Source organism: Chiloscyllium punctatum, chromosome 33 (genome assembly GCF_047496795.1).
Source record: "Chiloscyllium punctatum isolate Juve2018m chromosome 33, sChiPun1.3, whole genome shotgun sequence".
Lineage (NCBI taxonomy): Eukaryota > Metazoa > Chordata > Chondrichthyes > Orectolobiformes > Hemiscylliidae > Chiloscyllium > Chiloscyllium punctatum.
Genome location: NC_092771.1, coordinates 6,215,428 through 6,237,248, shown reverse-complemented (window position 1 = coordinate 6,237,248; position 21,821 = coordinate 6,215,428). Strand labels below are relative to the sequence as shown.

Below are 21,821 nucleotides of genomic sequence, written 5' to 3'. Positions count from 1 at the left end.
GATCCTGACCACCACCTCCCATGTCCTTTACTCACTCCCCACATCCCTGGCTCTGTCATCACATAGGCTGCTTTCATCACAGCTAACCCATTTTCACCCACTAATGGTCCCAATAAACTGTTTTTTAAGCTCTGGCTCATCAATATCCATTCCTTTGTTTGAAGTATAGAATCCCCACATGAAGGTAGAGGCTATTCAGTCCATCGTGTCTGTACCAACCCTCTGAAGAGCATCCACTTAGACATGACCACTATGCCGGTAATCCATCCAACTGCTTTCTTCTCTCTCTGGCCCCCCAACTCTACCTCTCATTTCTTTTTATCTTCATTCCACACTCATCTTCAGCATATTTCATAGTTACTGTCAATTTTGAAGGTTCACTGGACCTGAAATGGTAACTCTGCTTTCTCTCTGCATGTGCTGACAGACCGACTGAGTTCTTCCAGTAATTTCTGTTTTTGTGTGAGAGAGGGGTTTCTTTGGCCCAAACTTTCATATTTTGCCTTGCATTGTCTTGTTGGCTCCAAACCTCCTTGGAAGAAATTTCGACTGCACATATGCAAGCTGCTCACATTATAGGTCTTGACTGTTGAGTGAGCACTTGTGGAAGGCTACCCTGCTGTTCCCGTCCTCACCCATCTTTAGTCTATTTGATCAAGCTTTTGATGGCCCCTTGTTATGTTTCTTCATCAATTGGGACAAAATTAATTTTTGTTAGTCCCTATTTCCACTCCTCAATTCCAATGAAGTGCTTAGGAATGTTTCACTGCATTTAAATATCTGTGCATTCAATTGAATGGTTATTCCTATGGTATGATTTTACTGAGATTTGAGAGTTTGGATAACTTCCTTGCCCTATAAGCTATTCCCTCATCAGAAGGATAGGTTATTAAACCATTTACTTTGCTCTGAAATATTTATGGAAGGAGCCCGGGAACAGTAAAGTCATGCTTGATTATCCCTGTTAAGTCTATTTTCTTTGTCTTTAATGGTTGTCATTAACTAACTGGAATTCCACTGTCTGGGGAGGCACATCTTGGAGATCACTGATGCATCATATTAGCAGAACTTCCTGCTGAGATCAGAATAACAATCAAGCTGTTGAACTGCAGCCATTTCAATCTCAATGTTGATCACACTTGGGTGAAGTAGATGGTGGCATAGTGGTACTGTTACTGGACATGTAATCCCTGAGTGCTAGACTAATGTGCCAGAGATATGAGTTCTAATTCCACCAGGGCAGTTGGGGGAGTTGAAATACAGCTAATCAATGAATCTGACCAAGATGCCACTAGATTGTTGCAAAACTCTCCTGGTACACCAATGAAATCTGCCGTCCTTACCTCAACTGGCCTACAGCAGATTCCAAATTCTCTTCACTCAGGTTGACTTCACTCAGATTTTGATAAGTAAATGCTGGTTTTGCCAGTGATGTTCATATCCCAAGAAAAATAAAAATAAGGTGACATTTGAAAGACTGAACATCCTGCCAGTGCTTGACAGGATGAATTTCTTCAGCCAGACGATGGTTAATCTGTGGAACTCTTTGCTGCAGAAGGCTGTGTAAGCCAAGTCATTGAGTGTATTTAAAACCGAGATGGATTGGTTTTTGATTAGTAAGGTGATGAAAGGTTATGGGGAGAAGGAAAGAGAACAAGGTGGAGAAACATCAGCTGTGATCAAATGGTGGAATAGACTCGATGGGCTGAATGGCCTAATTTTACTCTTCTATTTTATGGTCCTAGAATAGCTGATGATGGGCTGTTTCCTCCTTGCTTGGATCATAGTTCTCACAATGGTCAGCCATTTAGGTCTGAGATCGGGAGAATTTTTTTCACGCCAAGAACTAAGAGTCTTTGCAACCCTCTGCCAAAGAGAACTGTGGATTTTCAGTCGTTGAATATTTGAAGACTTAGAGGGGTAGATGTTTCCATTCCAATTAGAGAATCGAGTGGTATAGTTATAGTGTGAGGTGGAAGGTTGTACTGTGATATTACTGAATGATGAAGAAGACCTAGAGACCATATGTGAGAAGGCCTACTCTTCTGCTTCTGATGTTGCATAATGGAACATAGCTTTCTTTTTATTTGTTCATGGGCTGTGGGCATCATTGGTTTGGCAGTATATATTGCCCATCCTTAATTAATCTGAAGAAGGTTAAGAGTCAACCACATTGCTGTGAGTCTGGAGTCACATAGAGGCCATACCAGGCAGATTTCCTTCCCTAAAGGATATTAGAATGACATAAGGAAAAGTTTACAAAGTCACTGCTTCCAGTGCTATCTTTGGTACAAAGATACGTAGGTACAGATTCTGAGGAATAAATTAGAAAAATTAAGAAAAATGGTCCAACATTACAGACCTTTGCACCATCTTGGGTACAAAAGGTATCTAGGTACAAAGTCTTAGGAATAAATTAGAAAAATAAGAAATAAATTCAGAATTAAAGCATTACTAAACCACATTGATTTTATCAACATCAACTGTGGTTATATGTTCGCTGTTAGGTGAGCTTTTATCCCTGATTTATCATTGAATTCAAATTTTTACCACCTGCAATGGTAGGATTTGGATCCATATCCCCAGAAAAACAGTCTGTGGCTCCAGGTTACTAGTACAGCAATATGACCACTATGCCATCACCTCCCCTTCAGCTGTCTCAAACACAACATAATAAAATTTTCTGATGTTAGTGTAAGATCTGAAAGAGCTGAAAACAGATGTCAAATAATGTCTGTGGAGAGATTAGCAAAGATAATTTCTGAGCTGAGTCTTTGTTGAAAGAGTGAACTTAGAGCTAAGTTAGAGGTAATAGGAAATAGAATGATGTGATAACATGATAACCCATGATAACATTCATCCCTCTTTATGAAGTTATTCTGGCTGCGGCAGAAACATCACACCACTAAAAGAAGACACTGCAGGTCTGAGAGAAAATGCCCCAAATCCCTGTCACGGATCAGAAAAGGGAAAAGACAAATTAAAATTTCAGGAGTAAGGAGAAAGACCCTTCGCCAGAAGTGCAAAAGGTAGATGATCTAATTTTATGGGAATGGAAATTACACAAGTTAAGTGGGATTCAAGTTGATTCTGCCCTGCATTTTAAATGTGTAATACCCTCTGGGAAATTGCCCAAGTGGTGAGAGTCTAGTTGGTGAGTGATAGCAGCCTGCTCTGTTACACAAGACACCATAGAATGTCTGATACATCCAGACTCATATATATCTTTGTAAGTTTGCTTGCTGAGCTGGAAGGTACATTGTCAGACATTTCGTCACTATACGAGTAACATCATCAGTGAGTCTCCAGTGAAGCACTTGTATTAGTGACCCATTTTCTATTTGTGTTTAGGTTTCCATGGGTTGGTGATGTCATTTCCTGTGTGATGTTATTTTGTATTCTTTTTCTCAGTGGGTGGTAAATGGGGTCCAAGTTGATGTGTTTGTTGATAGAGTTCCAGTTTGAATGCATTCCAGTTCTCAAACCTCGCATATATATATAAATGTACGAGCTAAAAGCAGCAGTGGGCTACTCCTCCCCATAAACTTGCTCTGCCATTTGGTAGGATCATGGCTGATCTGATCGTGGTCTCTACTCCATTTTCCAACCTATCCCTGATAACCTTTAAATCTTCTGTTAGTCAAGAATCTATCTAATCGACTTTAAAAATATAGAATGACTTTGCCTCCACCGCACCCCCATGTAAAAGAATTTCGTAGATTCACGAAAGTCAGAGGAAATAACGTTATCCCTGTCTTAAATTTGAGACCCCTTAATTTTAAACTCTGTACCCAATTCCAGTTTTCACAAAGGGAACATCCTTTCACTATCAGCCCTATTAAGTCCCCTCTGGATCTTGTATGTTTCAGCAAGCTTACTTCTCATTCATCTGCCTCAATTTGTCTAACCTTTCTTCATAAAATAGCCAATGACTCTGAATCTCAGCCAGACTGGAATCACTGGATATTGATTCTGAGTAAGTCTTTGGCCACTTTAATTTTCTCAAACCCAGTGCTGAGCTCAAGTGCCACTGCCTAACTCCACCTATACTGAGAACTGATTCTGAGATCTTCTTGATCTAAATGTCTCAGTAGCACACAAGTAGATGCATTTATCCATGGAGGTATGAAAACATTCTGTCAATTAGAATTTGTTTATTGCAGCACACATTTGTGCTGTTGGAGTCACTTTGCAGCATGGTTTACAATGACCTGTGACAGTACTTCATTTTATTTTGGGCATTAAGTTGTTTTCCAGCACAGTTATTGTGTTCCGATAGTAAGCAGGCTGCATCCCCAGCAGGCAGTAGCATACTTTGTCTACTGTGGATTTCTTAATTTAATTCAGGTGATTTGAGCATTTATTGCCTGTACCTAATTTTCCTTGAGACCATGGTCGGAAGCTGCCATTTGCAGCAGTTGTTTGGGTAGAGGAATGCCCACAGTGCTGTTACCGGAGGGGTGGGTGTGTCCAGGATTTTGTGCCAGTGACAATAAAGCATTGGCAATATATTTCCAACTCAGGATGGTGTGGCTTGGCATGGGTTCTAATATATCTGAAAGAGATGAATCAGAAATTCTGACAATTCTGTCTTGAATTAATTCTGACTTTAAATCAACATAAGCACAACATTCTGACAATATTAATGGTTAATAATGTTTGTCAGCAGATTCTCCTGGGAGCTGCATTGTTCCATTAAATCTTGCAGTCTGCTATACAATTTATATTTTATGTAATAGAATTGTGAAATGTTCTTAAAAAGGTGTCTGTCTCTTCTCTTTTATTCTGTTGTTTTAAAATGTTATTTTCTACCCGACATGCAGAGTAAAGAAATGTTCTTGTTCTTTGTTTTTATTTCCTATGATTTTTAAGCAATTCTATATCATATGAATGTATCTTTTCCATATAGTCCAGTTCAAATCCTTGCCTGAACGTTTGTGATTTTAAATCTGCTCCAAGATATTATCTCTTTCTCCACCGTCATTGTACTTAACTGCAGTTCTTTCTATTATTTAAATGATTCACTTGAAAACTGTCATTGAAGATTTATATTTTATTTGTAGGTGTAGCTGGCTTTGCTGTTAAATTTTTAAAATGTTTACACTCCCTTCAATTAGATTAGAGTTGAGTTTTTAGCAAGCTTTTAAAATTAATTAGCTAACGTAGATGTGTTGCCAATAAAGCTTTATCATTAATGTGTTTTAATTTTTTTTTACTTCTGTCTCCTTTTCTATTCAGAAATTTGATTCAATTTTTATTAATTAAAGTTGTAGTTTCTTAATGTTTCTGAATTATCTTCCTATTTTTGCTGTAAAAAGATCTTTACAAGTATTTAAAATGAAGAAATACATTCAAATGTGCAGGAAATACTGTGTCATCTAGTGCTGTTTTTCTTTTCGAATTTGTGGCTTTTGTATCCTTTTTATCACGATGAACAACTTTGCACCCCTCCTGCAGCTTCTCTGAGCTTTCTGCATTTTTAACATTGAGACAAATGTCATTGTGCTGGTATTGCTCATTAAAGAGAGATTTTCACTTGAACAATAAAAAAAATTCCCTTCAAAACACGATTTTTAAATAAACTTTTATTTTACTATTATCTATTTTCACTCATTAGTCAAACTATACTGCTGAATTTCTTAATGAATGTGCTTTCTCACAATGATTTTTTTCTGAGTGTTGGGTCTGGGCTGAGAGGTAGCTTGTCTAGCAGAGGTGGGATGGGGAGTTTTGGATCTTGCAGGGAGAGGCTTGCCAGGGAGTGGAGGAGAATTGTGGAGGAAGGAAGGAATCAGAGATGAGGCAGAGGTACATTAAAATAGTTACCCAGGGGTTAACTCTTAACCCTAATCCTGTAGCCTTTTCTGGGTAAAGTATCAAATTTAAATATATTGGAACATTCTGAAATCTTTGAATTTAAGGGGAAGATTCCAGATACAATCTATCAGAACTTTCTCAATATGTTAGTTAACCCTATTCGATATTAACCATATTGTACAACAAAGGAGAATGAACAAGCTCCACACAGGCAACCTCACTATCTGCTTGGAGGGAGCCCAGTTTTTTTTTGTCTGGCTCAGAATTCAATGGAAGGCGTGAACATTCGAGTGACTCCATGCAGGACTAGATCACAACATGCACGCCACATTTCTTAGAGGTAGTGAGATGGATAGCATTTTCATAAAATAGTTCAAATTTAAATCACAGATTTTTGCATGTTTAAAATTTGTGTGTATTGTAATTATTGAATATTAAAGGTTCCTCTCCTGCCATTTTATTAAGCCTTCCCAATCACTAAAGCTTCTATATCTCTCAAGGTTTCAGCATGGGGCCACATCAACTCTTGGGTATTGAAACCGGTTCACAGTGGGAAAATGTTTGGGAAGCAGTGATCGAGAAAGATAAAGGTTCCTGTGGATGGGTTCACTGCCTCCCAACCCTCCCTCAAAATCACATGGTAACTTCACTTGGAAAGGTATCACAATTCCATCACTATCTGCACTTGTGGAGTGTCCAGACCTTTTCAGGTTGCTGTATTTGCTGAATTTGAACCAACGTCACTGAGTTGACGGGTCTAAGACACTGTGCTGCCCACCGAGATTATTTTTGTTGCTGTTCATTCTGAGATCACAGATGTTTTCCTAAGTCCCTTTCACCCATCTCTACATCTCACAGAATGAATGCTTCTGGGGGTGAGAGTGATTTTGAGGAGGAGTCAGCTGATGAGGACGAGAGTCTGGCTGAGGACTCGGAAGATGAAATTGAGCCAGTTCAGAAACAACCTAATGTGCTGAAAAGGAATGTAGCAGGCAGAGATTTGGGATTACGCATGAAACAGAGTAAACAGCTGGGAGACCGTGAGGGACTTCACAAGCAAGAACAGATACTAATCAATCAGAAAACTGAGGGAAATAACAAAGCTATTAAAGATGAAATGCTCAAGAAAAAAAAGAAGAAGAAAAGGAGGTAGAATGGCTCTTTTAATTTTAACTTCATTGTCACAATACTATCTCAGTTACTCCCTCGCGCTGACCTGTGACTCTCGTGGTTGCGCTCTCACACTGAACAGTCTTCCTCACTGTTTCCCCCTCTCACTGACCAGTCTCCTTCACTGCTCTCCCTCTCGCTGACCAGTCTCCCTTGCTGACCAGTTTCCCTCGCTGTTGGCCCCCTTGATGACCAATCTCCTTCCCTGCTTCCCTTCTCCCCCCCCCCCCCCCCCCCCCCCCCCACCCCCCCACCACCTCGCTGACCGGTGTCCCTTGCTGTTTACCCTCTTCACTGACCAGCCTCCCTCATGATTACTCTTTCATATGAACAAATTTGAGTGGATTCTATGAAACTGCTTTTCTATCAGGGAGACTCCTACAAAGTCTTGCTCACTTTTATGCACGAGATTTATGTGAAACCTGTTGCCTTCTAGTTGATCAGTCACTTTGCTCCAACCTCTCATTTCACTCTGTCACAGCTGCCAGTGTTTTTCTCCTTTCACTGCCACTCTGCAGGTTGCTACTCTGAAATGTTCTGTCTTGGTGCTCTATATTCTATCCCCATTGTGTTGAATTTGGGTCTCTGCCATTCTTCAACAATGTTGCGCAGAAGCCAGTCAGGTTTTTTACAGGGAACTTTATAATACCTACTTTGTTGAGATCTCAATCTTTTTTGTCTTGCAGGTGTATTGGAATAAATCTGCTTAACTGCAAGTATGAAAGTGGTGTGTATTACTCAATTAAGGTTATTGGGTTGGGGAGCAAGAGAGAGCCATACAGACGTATTCAATGCAAGTTTGATCTTTGTCCCTCCAAGTTTCTGTTTCGTCTCCTGGTGTCCAACCTTTGGCAATCTCCTATTGTCTTGTGCTATATATGATCTTAAACAGCAAGTGTTGAGCAGTTGTTCAACTTCGTACTAACCATTGTTCTCCTGGAGTCCAAACATATGAACGTTCCACCAAAAATCGAACAAGAATCCCAGCTAATTCTTCCCCTTCCAACTTGCATGTTCACTATCTGTTGGATACTGGTTGACAATCAGATATATAAAGTGTCTCTCAGTGGCTGCGTCAATCTGAATATCTGACTTATTGAGATAATTCAGTGTCAACTGGCAAATTGAATAAGGACTTTTCTGATATCTGCCGCTGACCTGCACCAAGCAATGTATTTACCCATCACTCTATTTCCGTGTATATAAGACGTAGAGACCAAAGTATATTTTGGTAGTCTGCTCCTTTTGGATAGTTTGTTGAATGTGAAGATATCCATTCCACTTACCTTGCAATTAAATACTGAATTAATTCATAAAACATTGTATAAAACATTTTCTCTAATTTTGTCCTACTCTCTTCCCTTCTCTATCTGTTCTACTGTTGGTCTTCTGAAACATTAATTTGTCCTCTGCATTTTTTTGTGCCATACATTCTTTTTCAGTCTTATTTCAAGCTCTGTTTCCTCACTCCGGTCTGTCTTGGTATTTTTCTCTGAATGTATCCGTGTCTCAATTCCTATCTTTGTATCTCTGTCCCTCTGTATCATTCTGTTTGAATTTCTTCTCTCTGTCCCTTGTTCTCTCTTGCACTCTCCTTCCCTTCTTTCTCATATGGCAATGTAGGTCAAAGCTTCAATTCTCTTATGCACTTACAGACACAAACAATGTTACACATTGCTCAGGGATATCAAGTAGTGGACTAGTCGTCTGAAAGGCAGCAAATGAGGATTGTACCACTTGACTCTGGAGATTTACATGCACTAAATATTAACAATAATAATACCTCTGATCTTGTGTTCCAGTTCGTCGTGCAGCTCGTCGATATGGACTGAAGGAGGTTGGAGATGATGAAGAGTGCATCTTGTTCTGGACTGACTCCTCTGTTTCTCATGAAAAAGTCATGGAGATTAAAAATTTTCAGGTCAGGCTAATGGGATTTGAAATGGCAAAAAACAATTAGCAACATGAGGTGTTTGGGGTTAAATTGAAAATACCAGTGGTCTGGTATTCTGTTTCTGAAGAACAATTTCTAAACTATGCTTGATCGCTGCTTGCTGTTATAATACCTTTTAATTGTTATCTTTAAGCTATATATTTGCAAAAAATCAAGGATATTCTTAGAATTTTTGTTTTCATTGCAAGAAATCTGATAGGTGATCCTTCTCTTATCTCTAGTTTCATGCTTATCTTGTCTCGATTGAGTCTCACCTTTTTTTTTAATCAATACTACAGTGGTTACTTCTTTCTTGAAACTTCATTTTTTGTTTCTTCCAGCCAATAGCCACGCTATTCTAAACACTCTGCGTTCTTCTTGCTGAAACAATGGTTCACTGAATCATCTCTCTCTCTCTCTCTCTCTCTCTCATTCATTCATAACCTCTGTATTGAACTCAGGGTATTCCTCAGCCTTCCCTTTATGCTACTATCTAAGGTTTTCAAACTAAAGCGCCAAGAAATCTTTTTAGTATCTTTTGAACTATCTGCAGTAAAGCACACAGCTTTGTTCCTTTACTTAAAGAAGGATGTAAACACGTTGACGACAGATCAAAGGAGGTTTACCAATTTGATAGCTGGAATGAGCAGGTTCTCTTATAAGGAAAGGTTGGAGAGGCTGGGCTTGCTTTTACTGGAGTTTAATGACATAATTGAAGTGTGTAAGATCCTGAACGGTTTTTACTGGCAAGGAGGTTTTTGTTATTCGTCCAGAAGTAGGGAAAACTGTATAAAGATTTAACAGTCCCCTCTCTCAGGGAGAGATGAGGAGATTTTTGTTTCTATCAGTATGTTGTACATGATTAGAGGCTGTCTGCATCAGAATTTGGAGTGGATAGATTCTTGTTTGGCAAAGCAAGATTATCAGGAGTAGATGGGAAAGTGAAGTTTGAAGTACAGACTGATCAATCATAATCTTACTGAAAGACCAAAATAGTGGCCTATTTTTACTCCTCGTTTGTACATTTGTATCTAACTCACGTTCTCTCCAGCTGTTCTTGATCTGCGTTTCTTTTTCCTTTTGGAGTTCTTACACGTGCCCCATTATTGATTTCTGTTTTCCATCCCATTTCTGCAGAAGATCAATCACTTTCCCGGAATGAGCGAGATTTGCAGGAAAGATCTACTGGCACGAAATTTGAATAGGATGCTGAAACTCTTCCCGAAGGAGTATAACATCTTCCCACGAACGTGGTGTTTACCTGCCGAGTGAGTGAAGTTAGGATTGACAGTGGAATGCACCTTTGGTGACTGGGTGAAGATAAAATGATGATTTCATTTCTTATGATACTGCAAAAACAGCTCATAAATAGCAAATGATTAGAAAGTAATTGTGTAGTTGAATGCACTGCATGATCCCACAAAGTGAAGTGAGTTGAATAAACTACATGCTCCCACTAGATGTGCTTTTGGCAGGATGGGGCATGTTAACAATTTGTTAAAGAATCAATTGAACCCAGTATTACCTGCCGACTCCATTATCTGGTAACCATGGTTAGGCAAATAGAAGTGGGCAATGCATTTCTTTGTCTATTTAAAATGGCAGGAAGGAATGGGTTTATTAACTTGGAGGTGCCCTTTGCCCATCAGTGATAGTAATCCTCTTCCTTTCTACCTAACATTTACTTTAAACGTCTCCCCTCCACCCTCCCTAAGCTAGCAAAGCCCTCCTTTCCCAACACTCCAGAGTTACCTGGATCCATTGCACCTGCTTTCTGGGTCTGCCCATTACTGGCAGTGTCACTGCACTCCGGCACTGCTGAGACTATGGGAGCTTGGTTAGAGACAAAAAGCTGCAGAGGCTTGAATCCAAAATAGACAGGCAGGAGGCTGGAGGAACACAGCAAGCCAGGCAGCATCACAAGGTGGAGAAGTCAATGTTTTGGGTGTAATCCTTGTTCAGGACTAGAGGTGGGTATAGGGGGAGCTGCAGATACAGGCGGTGGCGGGGGGGTAAGGTGCTGAAGTGGGGATAGGTGAAGACAGGTAGAGGGTACGACCTAGTTGATCAATGAGGGGAATGAATGTGAGAGGTGGCAGGGAGCAGTGGAAGGAAGGGGGAGCGGCTGGGAAGTGAGTCGGGGGATGGGAAGGGAGGTTAATTGAAATTGAAGAACTCCATGTTGAATCCTCCAGGCTGTCGGTTGCTCAGGCGGAAGATGAGAGGCTGGAAACCCTACTTTGTGCTAACTTAGCTGCCCACGCTATATTATGATTTGTTTTGTGTCATTCGGCTCACCCACACATTTACTCCCAGGATGGGGAGTAACCAGCCGTTTGCAGCCCACTGCAACACATTTTCACTGTTGGGTTTTTGCAGTATTTGTCCCGGGAGAAATTTGACCAGCTGATTGAAAGAAATTCCCCTTTTAGCTGGTCATTTGCTGTTTTTGGAACATTGTATTGTGTTGTGTGATCATCTTATGAAGATATTGGATAAGAAGAGAGTTTCTTGTATTTGAGTTGGGGAATTGGTAGCTGTGATGGTGGATCCATTGGAATTGACGCTTGTGTCTCCAAGGACTTTAGTTGCAACCTTTCAGGAGTTTGAAGGTGAAATTCCTATTTGCTGATGCTACTTGGGTATTTGTCATATGATTTTTAAAACATTCTGTTTGTATACTTCACAGTTTTGGGGATTTTCAGGCCTACTGCAGAATGAAGAAGACCAAGACGTATATCTGTAAACCAGACTGTGGGTGCCAGGGCCGGGGGATTTTCATTACTAGAAACTTAAAGGACATTAAACAAGGAGACCGCCTGATCTGCCAGCAGTATATTTCCAAGGTATTAAAACATACATCATGTTTATGCACAAAAACAGATTCTAGCAATAACAAACCAGTACTGAATTGTTGCACAATTAGATCAGGAAATAAAAAAAGGAAACATTTATAATTTTGTAATATTCATGACTTTAGGATTTCCCAAAACAATTTACAATCAGCCATTTACTTTTTAAGCACAGCCGCTGTTATAAAGGAGCAAATATAGAAACACTGCTGCCAACAGGTAGACTAGTTAGTGGGAAGGATTTTCCTGGGAAGGAACCAAGGGATCAGTTAAAGTGTGTTTGCTTTAACGCAAGGAGTATCAGGAATAAAAGTGATGAACTTAGAGTATGGATCAGTACCTGGTGCTATGATGTTGTGGCCATAACAGAGACATGGGTTTCTCAGGGGCAGGAATGATTGCTGAATGTTCCAGGGTTTAGAGCATTTAAAAAGAATAGGGAGGGGGGATAAAAGAGGAGGGGATGTAGCACTACTAATCAGAGAGGGGATCACGCTACAGAAGCATCCATTGTCGAGGAAGATCTGCCTACCGAGTCAGTATGGGTGGAAATTAGGAACAGCAAGGGGGCCGTCACCTCGTTAGGGGTTTACTATAGGCCCCCGAATAGCAGCAGGGAGATTGAAGAAAGCATAGGACGGCAGATTTTGGAAAAGTGTGGACGTAGTAGGGTTGTTGTAATGGGTGACTTTAACTTCCCAATACTGATTGGAACCTCCTTTGAGCAGAAGATTTGAATGGAGCTGTTTTTGTAAGGTGTGTTCAGGAGGGTTTCCTAACTCAGTACGTTGACAGGCCGACGAGGGGAGAGGCCATTCTAGACTTGGTGCTCGGAAACGAGCCGGGGCAGGTATCAGATCTTGTGGTGGGAGAGCATTTTGGTGATAGTGACCACAACTGCCTCACATTCTACATAGCTATGGAGAAGGAGAGGATTAGGCAAAATGGGAAGATATTTAATTGGGGAAGAGGAAACTATGATGTGATTAGACATGAGTTAGGAAGCATGGACTAGGAGCAGTTGTTCCATGGTAAAGGCACTATAGACATGTGGAGACTGTTTAAGGAACAGTTGTTGCGAGTGATGAATAAATATGTCCCTCTGAGACAGGCAAGAAGTGGTAAGATGAAGGAACCTTGGATGACGAGAGTGGTGGAGCTTCTCGTCAAAAGGAAGAAGGTAGCTTCAATAAGGTGGAGGAAGCTAGGGTCAAGCTCAGCTCTAGAGGATTACAGACAAGTGAGGAAGGAGCTCAAAAATGGTCTGAGGAGAGCCAGGAAGGGGCACAAGAAAGAACGGATGAGGGAAAACACAAAGGCATTTTTTTACACTTGTGAGGAATAAGAGAATGGTCAAAGAAAGAGTAGGGCTGATCAGGGTTAGCATAGGGAACTTGTGTGTGGAGTCTGATGAGGTAGGGAAAGCCCTAAATGAGTTTTTTACTTCTGTCTTTACGAAAGAAATGAACTTTGTAGTGAATGAAACCTTTGAAGAGCAGGTGTGCATGCTGGAATGGATAGAGATAGAGGAAGCTGATGTGCTGAAAATTTTGTCAAACATTAAGATTGACAAGTCACCAGGCCCGGACCAGATTTGTCCTCGGCTGCTTTGGGAAACGAGAAATGCAATTGCTTCGCCACTTGCGAAGATCTTTGCATCCTTGCTCTCCACTGGAGTCGTACCTGAGGACTGGAGAGAGGCAAATGTAATTCCTCTCTTCAAGAAAGGAAATAGGGAAATCCCGGGCAATTACAAACCAGTCAGTCTCGTGTTTGTCGTCTGCAAGGTATTAGAAAGGATTCTGAGGGATAGGATTTATGACCATCTGGAAGAGCATGGCTTAAGTGCAGTCAACACGGCTTTGTGAGGGGCAGGTCATGCCTCACAAACCTTATCGAGTTCTTTGAGGATGTGACTAGAAAGGTTGATGAGGGTCGAGCTGTGGATGTGGTGTATATGGACTTCAGCAAGGCACTTGGTAAGGTTCCCCATGGTAGGCTCATTCAGAAGGTCAGGAGGAATGGGATACAGGGGAACTTAGCTGTCTGGATACAGAATTGGCTGGCCAACAGAAGACAGCGAATGGTAGTAGAAGGAAAATATTTTGCCTGGAAGTCAGTGGTGAGTGGTGTTCCACAGGGCTCTGTCCTTGGGCCTCTACTGTTTGTAATTTTTACTAATGACTTGGATGAGAAGATTGAAGGATGGGTCAGCAAGTTTGCAGACGACACAAAGGTTGGAGGTGTCATTGACAGTATAGAGGGCTGTTGTAGGCTGCAGCAGGACATTGACAGGATGCAGAGATGGGCTGAGTGGTGGCAGATGGAGTTCAACCTGGATAAATGCGAGGTGATGCATTTTGGATGGTCAAATTTGAAAGCTGAGTACAGGATTAAGGATAGGATTCTTGGCAGTGTGGAGGAACAGAGGGATCTTGGTGTGCAGGTACATAGATCCCTTAAAATGGCCACCCAAGTGGACAGGGTTGTTAAGAAAGCATATGGTGTTTTGGCTTTCATTAACAGGGGGATTGAGTTTAAGAGTCGTGAGATCTTGTCGCAGCTCTATAAAACTTTGGTTAGACCGCACTTGGAATACTGCGTCCAGTTCTGCTCATCCTATTATAGGAAAGATGTGGATGCTTTGGAGAGGGTTCAGAGGAGGTTTACCAGGATGCTGCCTGGACTAGAGAGCTTATCTTATGAAGAGAGGTTGACTGAGCTCAGACCATTTTCATTGGAGAAAAGGAGGAGAGGGGACCTAATTGAGGTATACAAGATAATGAGAGGCATAGATAGAGTCGATGGCCATAGACTATTTCCCAGGGCAGAAATGGCTAACACGAGGGGTCATAGTTTTAAGCTGGTTGGAGGAAAGTATAGAGGGGATGTCAGAGGCGGGTTCTTTACACAGAGAGTTGAGAGAGCATGGAATGCGTTGCCAGCAGCAGTTGTGGAAGCAAGGTCATTGGGGACATTTAAGAGACTGCTGGACATACATATGGTCACAGAAATTTGAGGGTGCATACATGAGGATCAATGGTCGGCACAACATCATGGGCTGAAGGGCCTGTTCTATGCTGTACTGTTCTATGTTCTAACAGTATGGGATCAATTCAAAGGAATGAAAATGGCATTTGGGCATTTATTGCTGAAGGAGTAGATTATAACAGTAGAGAACTGTGCAAGGTATTAATGAGCCCATACCTGGAGTATTGCATACAATTTTGATCCCTTTCCTTGAGAAGGGATTACAGTTGGATTGGAGGCAGTTTAGAGGAGGTTCACTAGATTGATTCCAGAGATGAGCAGTTTTGTCTTATAAAGAGAGATTGAGCTGTTTAAATTTATACTCTGGAGTTTCGAAGAATGAGAGGGGGTGTAATTGAGGTCAATAAGATACTCATGAGGGCTGGAAAAGTAAATGTAGAAAAGATGTTTCCTCTCATTGGACAATCTAGAATAAAAGGTCATAGTTTTAGGATAGGGGAGGGAAGATTTAAAACCGATGAGGAGAAATTACTTCTCTCTCGGTGTGTGGTGGGTGCTGGGATATTGAGTAAATTTAAGGAGACAGATTTTTAGTTAGTAATGGGTTCAAGGGTTATTGAGAGCTGACAGGAAAGTGGAGTTGAGGCTAAGATGAGATCAGCCATGTTCGTATTAAATGGCAGGGAAGGGTGGAGGGGCTGAATTGTCTACTTCTTCTCCTAGTTCTTAATTTTCTGACCCAGAAATGAGTGCTGCTCAGTTAACCACAGCTAACAAAATCATTTTTTAAGCTGCATTGGATAAAATATTTTATTCATATGAACATATAGGTATGTGAATTTCGAGCAGCTCCTTGAATCTGCTCTGCCATTCAATAAGATCACGGCTGATCTGGTTATGTTTCAAATTCCACATTCCCATCTTCTCCTAATAATATTTGATTCCTCTGCCGAACAAGAATCTATTTGCCTCCACCTTAAAAATATTCAATGACCTCTCCCCATCTCCCATACCTTTTTGAGGCAGAGACTTCTAAAGTGGCACAATCCTCTGAGAGAAAAATAATTTAGTGTTCAATAGTTCTGGACTCAATGAGTCCATTTGCCTAGACTATTCAGAAACTTAAATATTTCAGTCAGTCAAGTAACTCCTCACTCCAGTGGAAATAAGCCTAGCTTCAAAAGACAACTTAATCATTGTAGGTAGCAATCTAATAAACCTCTTTTTGAGCTGTCTTCAACATATTTATGTTACTTTTTATGAGAGGAGACCAAAATTGTATTTAAAAAGTGGTCTCACCAATGCCTTGTAAATCTGAAACATCACTTCCTTACATATATTTTATTCCTCTCATAATGAAGAATAGCATTCCATTAACCTTTTTAATTATTTGCTATGCCTGCATACTAATCTTTTGTAACCTGTGCATTAGAACACCAGTTCTCTCTGCACCATGTACTTCTGCAGTTGTTATCCATCTGAGAAACACTGCTTTTTTTTGTTCTTGCCTATGTGAACAAGTTCACATTTTTCCACTTTATACTGTATCTGCCAAATTTTTGCCTAATCACTTATCCTAAGTATCTCTCTCTCTGTTTGCTCTCTTGTTATTGTCCTTTTTTTAAAATTCACTTATGCAACATAGGGTATCACTGCTCAGCCAGCATTTATTAAACGTACCTAGTTGCCCTTCAGAAGGTGGAGGTGAGCTAGCTTCTTGAACCGCTGCAGTGTACATGCTGTAGGAATGCCCACGGAGGAAATTCCATGATTTTTACCTAGCGACACTGAAAGAACGGCAATATATTTCCAAGTCAGGATGGTGAGTGGCTTGGTGGGGAACTTGTAGGTGATGGTGCTCTCATGTATCTTCTGCCCTTGTCCTTCTAGATGGAAGTGGTCGTAGGTTTAGAAGGTACTACATAAAGAGCTTTGTATTTCTTCAACATACTTTGCTAGTTATCTTTCTGTCATCTGCAAATTTAGCTATCATACCTCCTTTCCCCTCATCTAATTCTTTGATATATATCATAAAAAGCTGAGGCCCCAGTACAGATTCCTGCAGAACTCCAACTGTCATATTTTCCAATCACTCCATCTACCAGACTTTTACTCACTCTGTAAATCAGCCAATCTTCTATCCATGAAATGATTAATTTTAACATTTTTGCATGAAAAACATCAAGTCAAGCTAACTGGCCTATGATTTCATGTTCTCTGCCTGTCTCTCTTTTTGAGAAGGAGTTGCTACTCTCCAATCTGATGCAACCTTTCCAAAAATATCATGAAATTTGGAAAGCTAATACCAGTGAATCTAATATGTCTTTAGCCTTTTTTAAGACCCAGAGATGATATTCACCAGGACCCAAAGACTTCCCAGTCTGCAGTTCCATCAGTTTGTTTAGTGCTGCTCCCCCAGTGAGTGTATTTTTACCAAGGTTCTCTCTCCCTTTCACCTCCTGCTTTAAATCTGTTATTACCACATTTTTAGATTCTCTTCAGTGATGACAGATGTAAAATTGCTGAAGGAGTAGATTATAACAGAGGACTGTACAAGGTATTAATGAACCCACACCTAGAGTATTGCATACAATTTTGATCCCTTTCCTTGCTTAATATCCACTATTACATCCTAATGGAATGTGGGCATTACGCCCATAGCGAGCATTTGTGATTCCACAATTTGGTGGCTTGCTAAGTAATTTCAGAGTGTTGTTAAAAATCAATCACATTGCTGTGGGTATGAAATTAGACATTGGTCATAAGGATGGCGATTCTTTTTTTCCCCCCTAAAGATTATTGATTTCTTTTACAATAACTGATGGTAATCCACTGAGATTAATTTTGAATCCCAGAGTTAGTAAGCAATTTATGACTTAATGGCTGAGTTGGGATTCAAATTTGTGCCTCCAGAACATTAATGTAGACCTCTGGCCCAGAGACCCTCTCATTTTCTTTCTGGCTGCATGGACCTCCAAGGTCCACGCGTGGCACTGACTTTTGGAACTGGAAGTCAATGCCATGATTGGCATACTGATGTGGATGGCATACGTGGAACCTTGGAGTGGATGTGTGTCCTGAGAAGGTAATTGTTCTGGATTATTAATCCAGTGAAATTATCACTGTAGTATTGTCTCTCCATTGCATGCCTGCCACCAACTCTGGCACAGGAGTGTTACTTTCTCCTGTCCTATATCTTCAGTGTTTCTGCCTGTTCTGAATATGCCGAAACCTTTGTGCCCCTTCTCCCTGGCCAGCTTACTCTATTAGAAATTTTATCCTGTCCTTCTAGGTACCTCATACTTGCAGTCATTTTTGTTGGTTGTCTAGGGTTGAGAGGGTCTCTGGGCCAGAGGTCTACATTAATGTTCTGGAGGCACAAATTTTGTTGGTTGTCTATCCCCTTGCCTTCTCCCTCATCCCCTTTTAGAGCAAGGCCACTAGACTTGCATAGACTAATCCTTGCTATCAGACTGTCTTTTCTGAGCAGCTTAATTTGGATTGCTCAGTACCTATGCAAGATGGCATGAAAATGGTGTTTGATGTATGACAAGTATCGTATAGCTTGCCTAATGTAACTTTAATGTTGTTTTACAGCCTTTCCTCATAGATGGCTTCAAATTTGACCTCCGTATCTACGTCTTGGTTACATCCTGCGATCCCTTTCGAATCTATATTTACAAAGAGGGACTGGCAAGGTTTGCAACCAGCAAGTACAATGAACCTTCACATAGTAACTTGGTAATGTTCCTTCCTATGTTATCATGAGATTATTGTTATTTCTGAGCACACTGAAATCATTTCTGTCATCTGCAGCTTCTGGATGTGCAACAGACCCTTTTTCACAGTAAACTAACATAGTTGTGAGAAAGATAGAAACAAAAACAGAAGTTACTAGAGAAATGCAGCAGGTCTGGCAGCATCTGTGATGAGAAAGCAGTCAATGTTTTGAGTCCAGTGACCCTTCTTCAGAGCTTCATTTGTTTTCTTCAGAAGGGTCACTGGACCCAAAAGGCTAACTCTGACTTCGTTTTACAGATGCTGCCAGACCCGCTGAGATTTTCCAGCAAGTTCTATTTTTGTTTCAGATTTTCAGCATCTGCAGTTCTTTTTTTTGTTTTGAAGAAAAATGGACTTGCACTTATATATCACCTTTCATAACTTCAAAATATACCAAAGTGCTTTGCAGTCAGTTAAATGTTTTTTGAAGTGTAGCTACTTGGCAGTTTACAAATGCACAGCAAGCTCCAACCAAAAACTCTGCAATGATGAACGCAGTGTTTGGTTTTTAATGTTGGTCGAGAAATAGTAATTAGCCAAGGAGATTGCTGCTTTGCTTTAAAATAGTGACATGGAATCTTCTTTACCCATCTGGGAGAGCAACTGTCTCACCTGAAAGATGGCACATCAGATAACGCAACATTCCTTCAATGCTACACTGGATTCTGTGCTCATCTCACTGGACTGAGGCTCAAAGTCACAGTCTTCTGACTCAAATGATACCACTGAAACATGGCTGTCATCATGGTAGGGGAACATAGAAGCCTGTTTTTTTTTTTCTCTTATCCCTTTGCTCCCAACCTATTTTAAAGCTGCTGACTCTTGTTGGGTAATGTCCCACAAATGCCAGCCACCCACCCACTTCTCACTTCCTCACTCAGTCATCATCCTTCATTTGTCAGTAATGGCTAAAATGCCAGAACTAAGCTATGGACCACATGGAATAATAAATTTGGAATGACAAAGGCCTGTTCTTAGCATTATTGCCACATTGGTGATTTAATCCCACAGGAAGACACCAAAATCTGTTAATATCAGCATCTTGAGACATAAGAGCATTAGACGTAGGAGCAAGAGTAGGCCTTTGGCTCTTTGAGTTTGCTCTGCCAGTTAATCATCATCATGATTGATCTAACTGTGACCTTAACTCTGCTTTCTTGCCTTTTCTATTATTCCTGCCAAAGTGGAAAACATCACGCTTTACCTCATTACACCCCATCTGCCATTTTATTTACTCATTCACTTAAACTGTCGATATCCCATGAGGATTAATGGAAATGAAGTTTCAAATGTTACATGTGGCCTCTAATTCTATGCAGGTATGGCCCACAAGGGCAAACCCTTGATTAGTTAGGATTTGTTCTTCATCTGCACCCAATATTTATGTAATCAGTTGCAGCAGGAAGTCTTGTCTGAATTATTTCCCTCCTCAGTGCAAGGGTACTGAGGCCAATAAAATTGTTTTTCCATCTGAGATCATCTAACTCGAAACCAATCAGCAGTCAAACTTGATACCTTACATTTTGTTTGGCTGAGGATCACATGTAACAGTGCATATACCCACTGAGGGTGTTTAATGCAAATTACTGCAGTTTTTAGTAACATATTCAATTTTAATTCCATGTCTCTGCAGAGTGAGTAATATATCCTGCCTCATGACATGGAATCTTTAGGCTTGATGTTGGTAGGGTAGTGATTTACGTTAAAACTGTCAAGTTTCTGGGAATAACCAATGGGCCTTCATGAGCTAATGCAGCTCAGATCTGAATCATTGATGTATTAAGACTGATGTTATCTCTGTACAATAGCTGCCTTTAAGGCATGTGTCCCTGAATTAACTGGGAAGATGGTGGCATTGTCATAATTCCGTCAACCTAGAAAATCCAGAGACCAGGGCTAATGCTCTGGGGATATAGGTTCAAATTCCACCATGGCAGCCAGTGAAATATAAAGATAGTCTCAGATGATAGCCATGACAACTTTCACTGTTGTAAAAACCTATCTGATTCATTTGCGTCTTTTTGGGAAGGAAATCTGCTATCCTTATAGAGTTTAGCCTTCGTGCGATGTGGTTGACTTTCAACTGCCCTCTGAAATGGCCTAGCAAGCCATTCAGTTCAAGGTCTATTAAGAATGTGCAGCAAATGCTGGCCTTGAAAACATTTTTTAAAAAAAACAACTTGCAGTTATATAGTCCATTTGATATAATGAAATGTCCTAAGATGCTTCATGGCAGCATTATCAGTCAAAATCTAACATACAATCTATAGGTTATTGTAACAGGTATTCAAAAGCTTTGAGAAATAGGTAATTTTTTTTACTGAAGAACCTTAAAGCAGGAGAGAGGCAGAGAGTTTGGGTAAGGGAATTCCAGAACTTAGGACCCAGGCAACTGAAAGGCCACTAATGGTAAATGGATGAAAAGCAGGGATTTACAAAGGGATTTACAAAGGGGAGTAAGGAAGTCTTGGAGAGTTATAGTCCTGGGGAAAGCTACACGATGGGGGGAGAGGAGTAGCGAGGCGAGGCGATACTGTGGTGGAGTTTACATCACTCCTGTCCCAAACCATTGAAGTATTTTATTTGTTAATGACAGGATGACATCTGCATGCACTTGACAAACTATGCCATCAACAAGCACAGCAAGAACTTTGTCAGAGATGGGGACGGGAGCAGCAAAAGGTACATTTAACAAGTTGGAAGGAAAAATCTAGCAGTAAACCTACAATCTTTTGTCACATTATGCAGCAAATATTTCATAAAGGTCCTAGCAATGTTGTCCTGATGATGATGGGTTAAGGTATTGTTTGACCACTCTGAGAATTATGCAACACAGAAGGAGGGCATTTGACCTAACATGTCTGTGCGGCCCCTTCAAAAGAGGTACCCAATTAACCCCACTCCTGTACTCTTTTCCCCATAATCCAACAATATTTAAAAAATTTTTCATCTATTTCCTTTTTGAATCCACACGTTTGATCCAGTGAATGACTCTTTCAGGCAGTGCATTCCATTTCATAACAACTTGCTGTGTTACAAAAAGAGGTATTTTTGCCGCATCTGGTTCTTTTGCCAATTTCCTTAAGGCTGTGAACTAGTTTGTGATTCTCAAGCCACTGGAATTATTTGCTCCTCATTTACGCTGTCAAAGACCGTAATGATTTTGAATACCTCTTATCAATTCTCCCTTTAGCCATCTCCACTCTATGATGGACATCTGTTGTTTCTCTCATCTGTCTCCATAACTGATGTCATTCACTGGATTGAAATGTATTGGT

The 21,821-nt window shown here is 40.6% G+C and overlaps 1 protein-coding gene and 1 long non-coding RNA gene across 5 annotated transcripts in view; one reads left to right on the top strand and one right to left on the bottom strand.

The window, feature by feature from the left end:
* LOC140458376 (tubulin polyglutamylase ttll6-like) overlaps nt 1–21,821 on the top strand; it is a 56,621-nt gene that overhangs the window by 1,628 nt on the left and 33,172 nt on the right. For 3 of the 4 annotated variants that reach the window (XM_072552835.1, XM_072552834.1, XM_072552837.1), the window contains exons 2-9: nt 2,875–3,029; nt 6,676–6,966; nt 7,674–7,714; nt 8,790–8,908; nt 10,058–10,188; nt 11,610–11,766; nt 18,361–18,504; nt 21,140–21,225. In XM_072552835.1, the coding sequence (XP_072408936.1) occupies nt 2,875–3,029; nt 6,676–6,966; nt 7,674–7,714; nt 8,790–8,908; nt 10,058–10,188; nt 11,610–11,766; nt 18,361–18,504; nt 21,140–21,225 (1,124 nt within the window). The remainder of the gene's footprint in view (nt 1–2,874; nt 3,030–6,675; nt 6,967–7,673; nt 7,715–8,789; nt 8,909–10,057; nt 10,189–11,609; nt 11,767–18,360; nt 18,505–21,139; nt 21,226–21,821) is intronic. The other variant, XM_072552836.1, reaches the window with a different exon arrangement.
* The window catches only part of LOC140458380 (uncharacterized), a 66,756-nt gene continuing 49,134 nt past the window's right edge, over nt 4,200–21,821 (bottom strand). The window contains exons 3-4 of the long non-coding RNA XR_011953483.1: nt 8,771–8,914; nt 4,200–4,555 (exon numbers count right to left, since the gene is read on the bottom strand). This is a non-coding gene — a long non-coding RNA (uncharacterized lncRNA). The remainder of the gene's footprint in view (nt 4,556–8,770; nt 8,915–21,821) is intronic.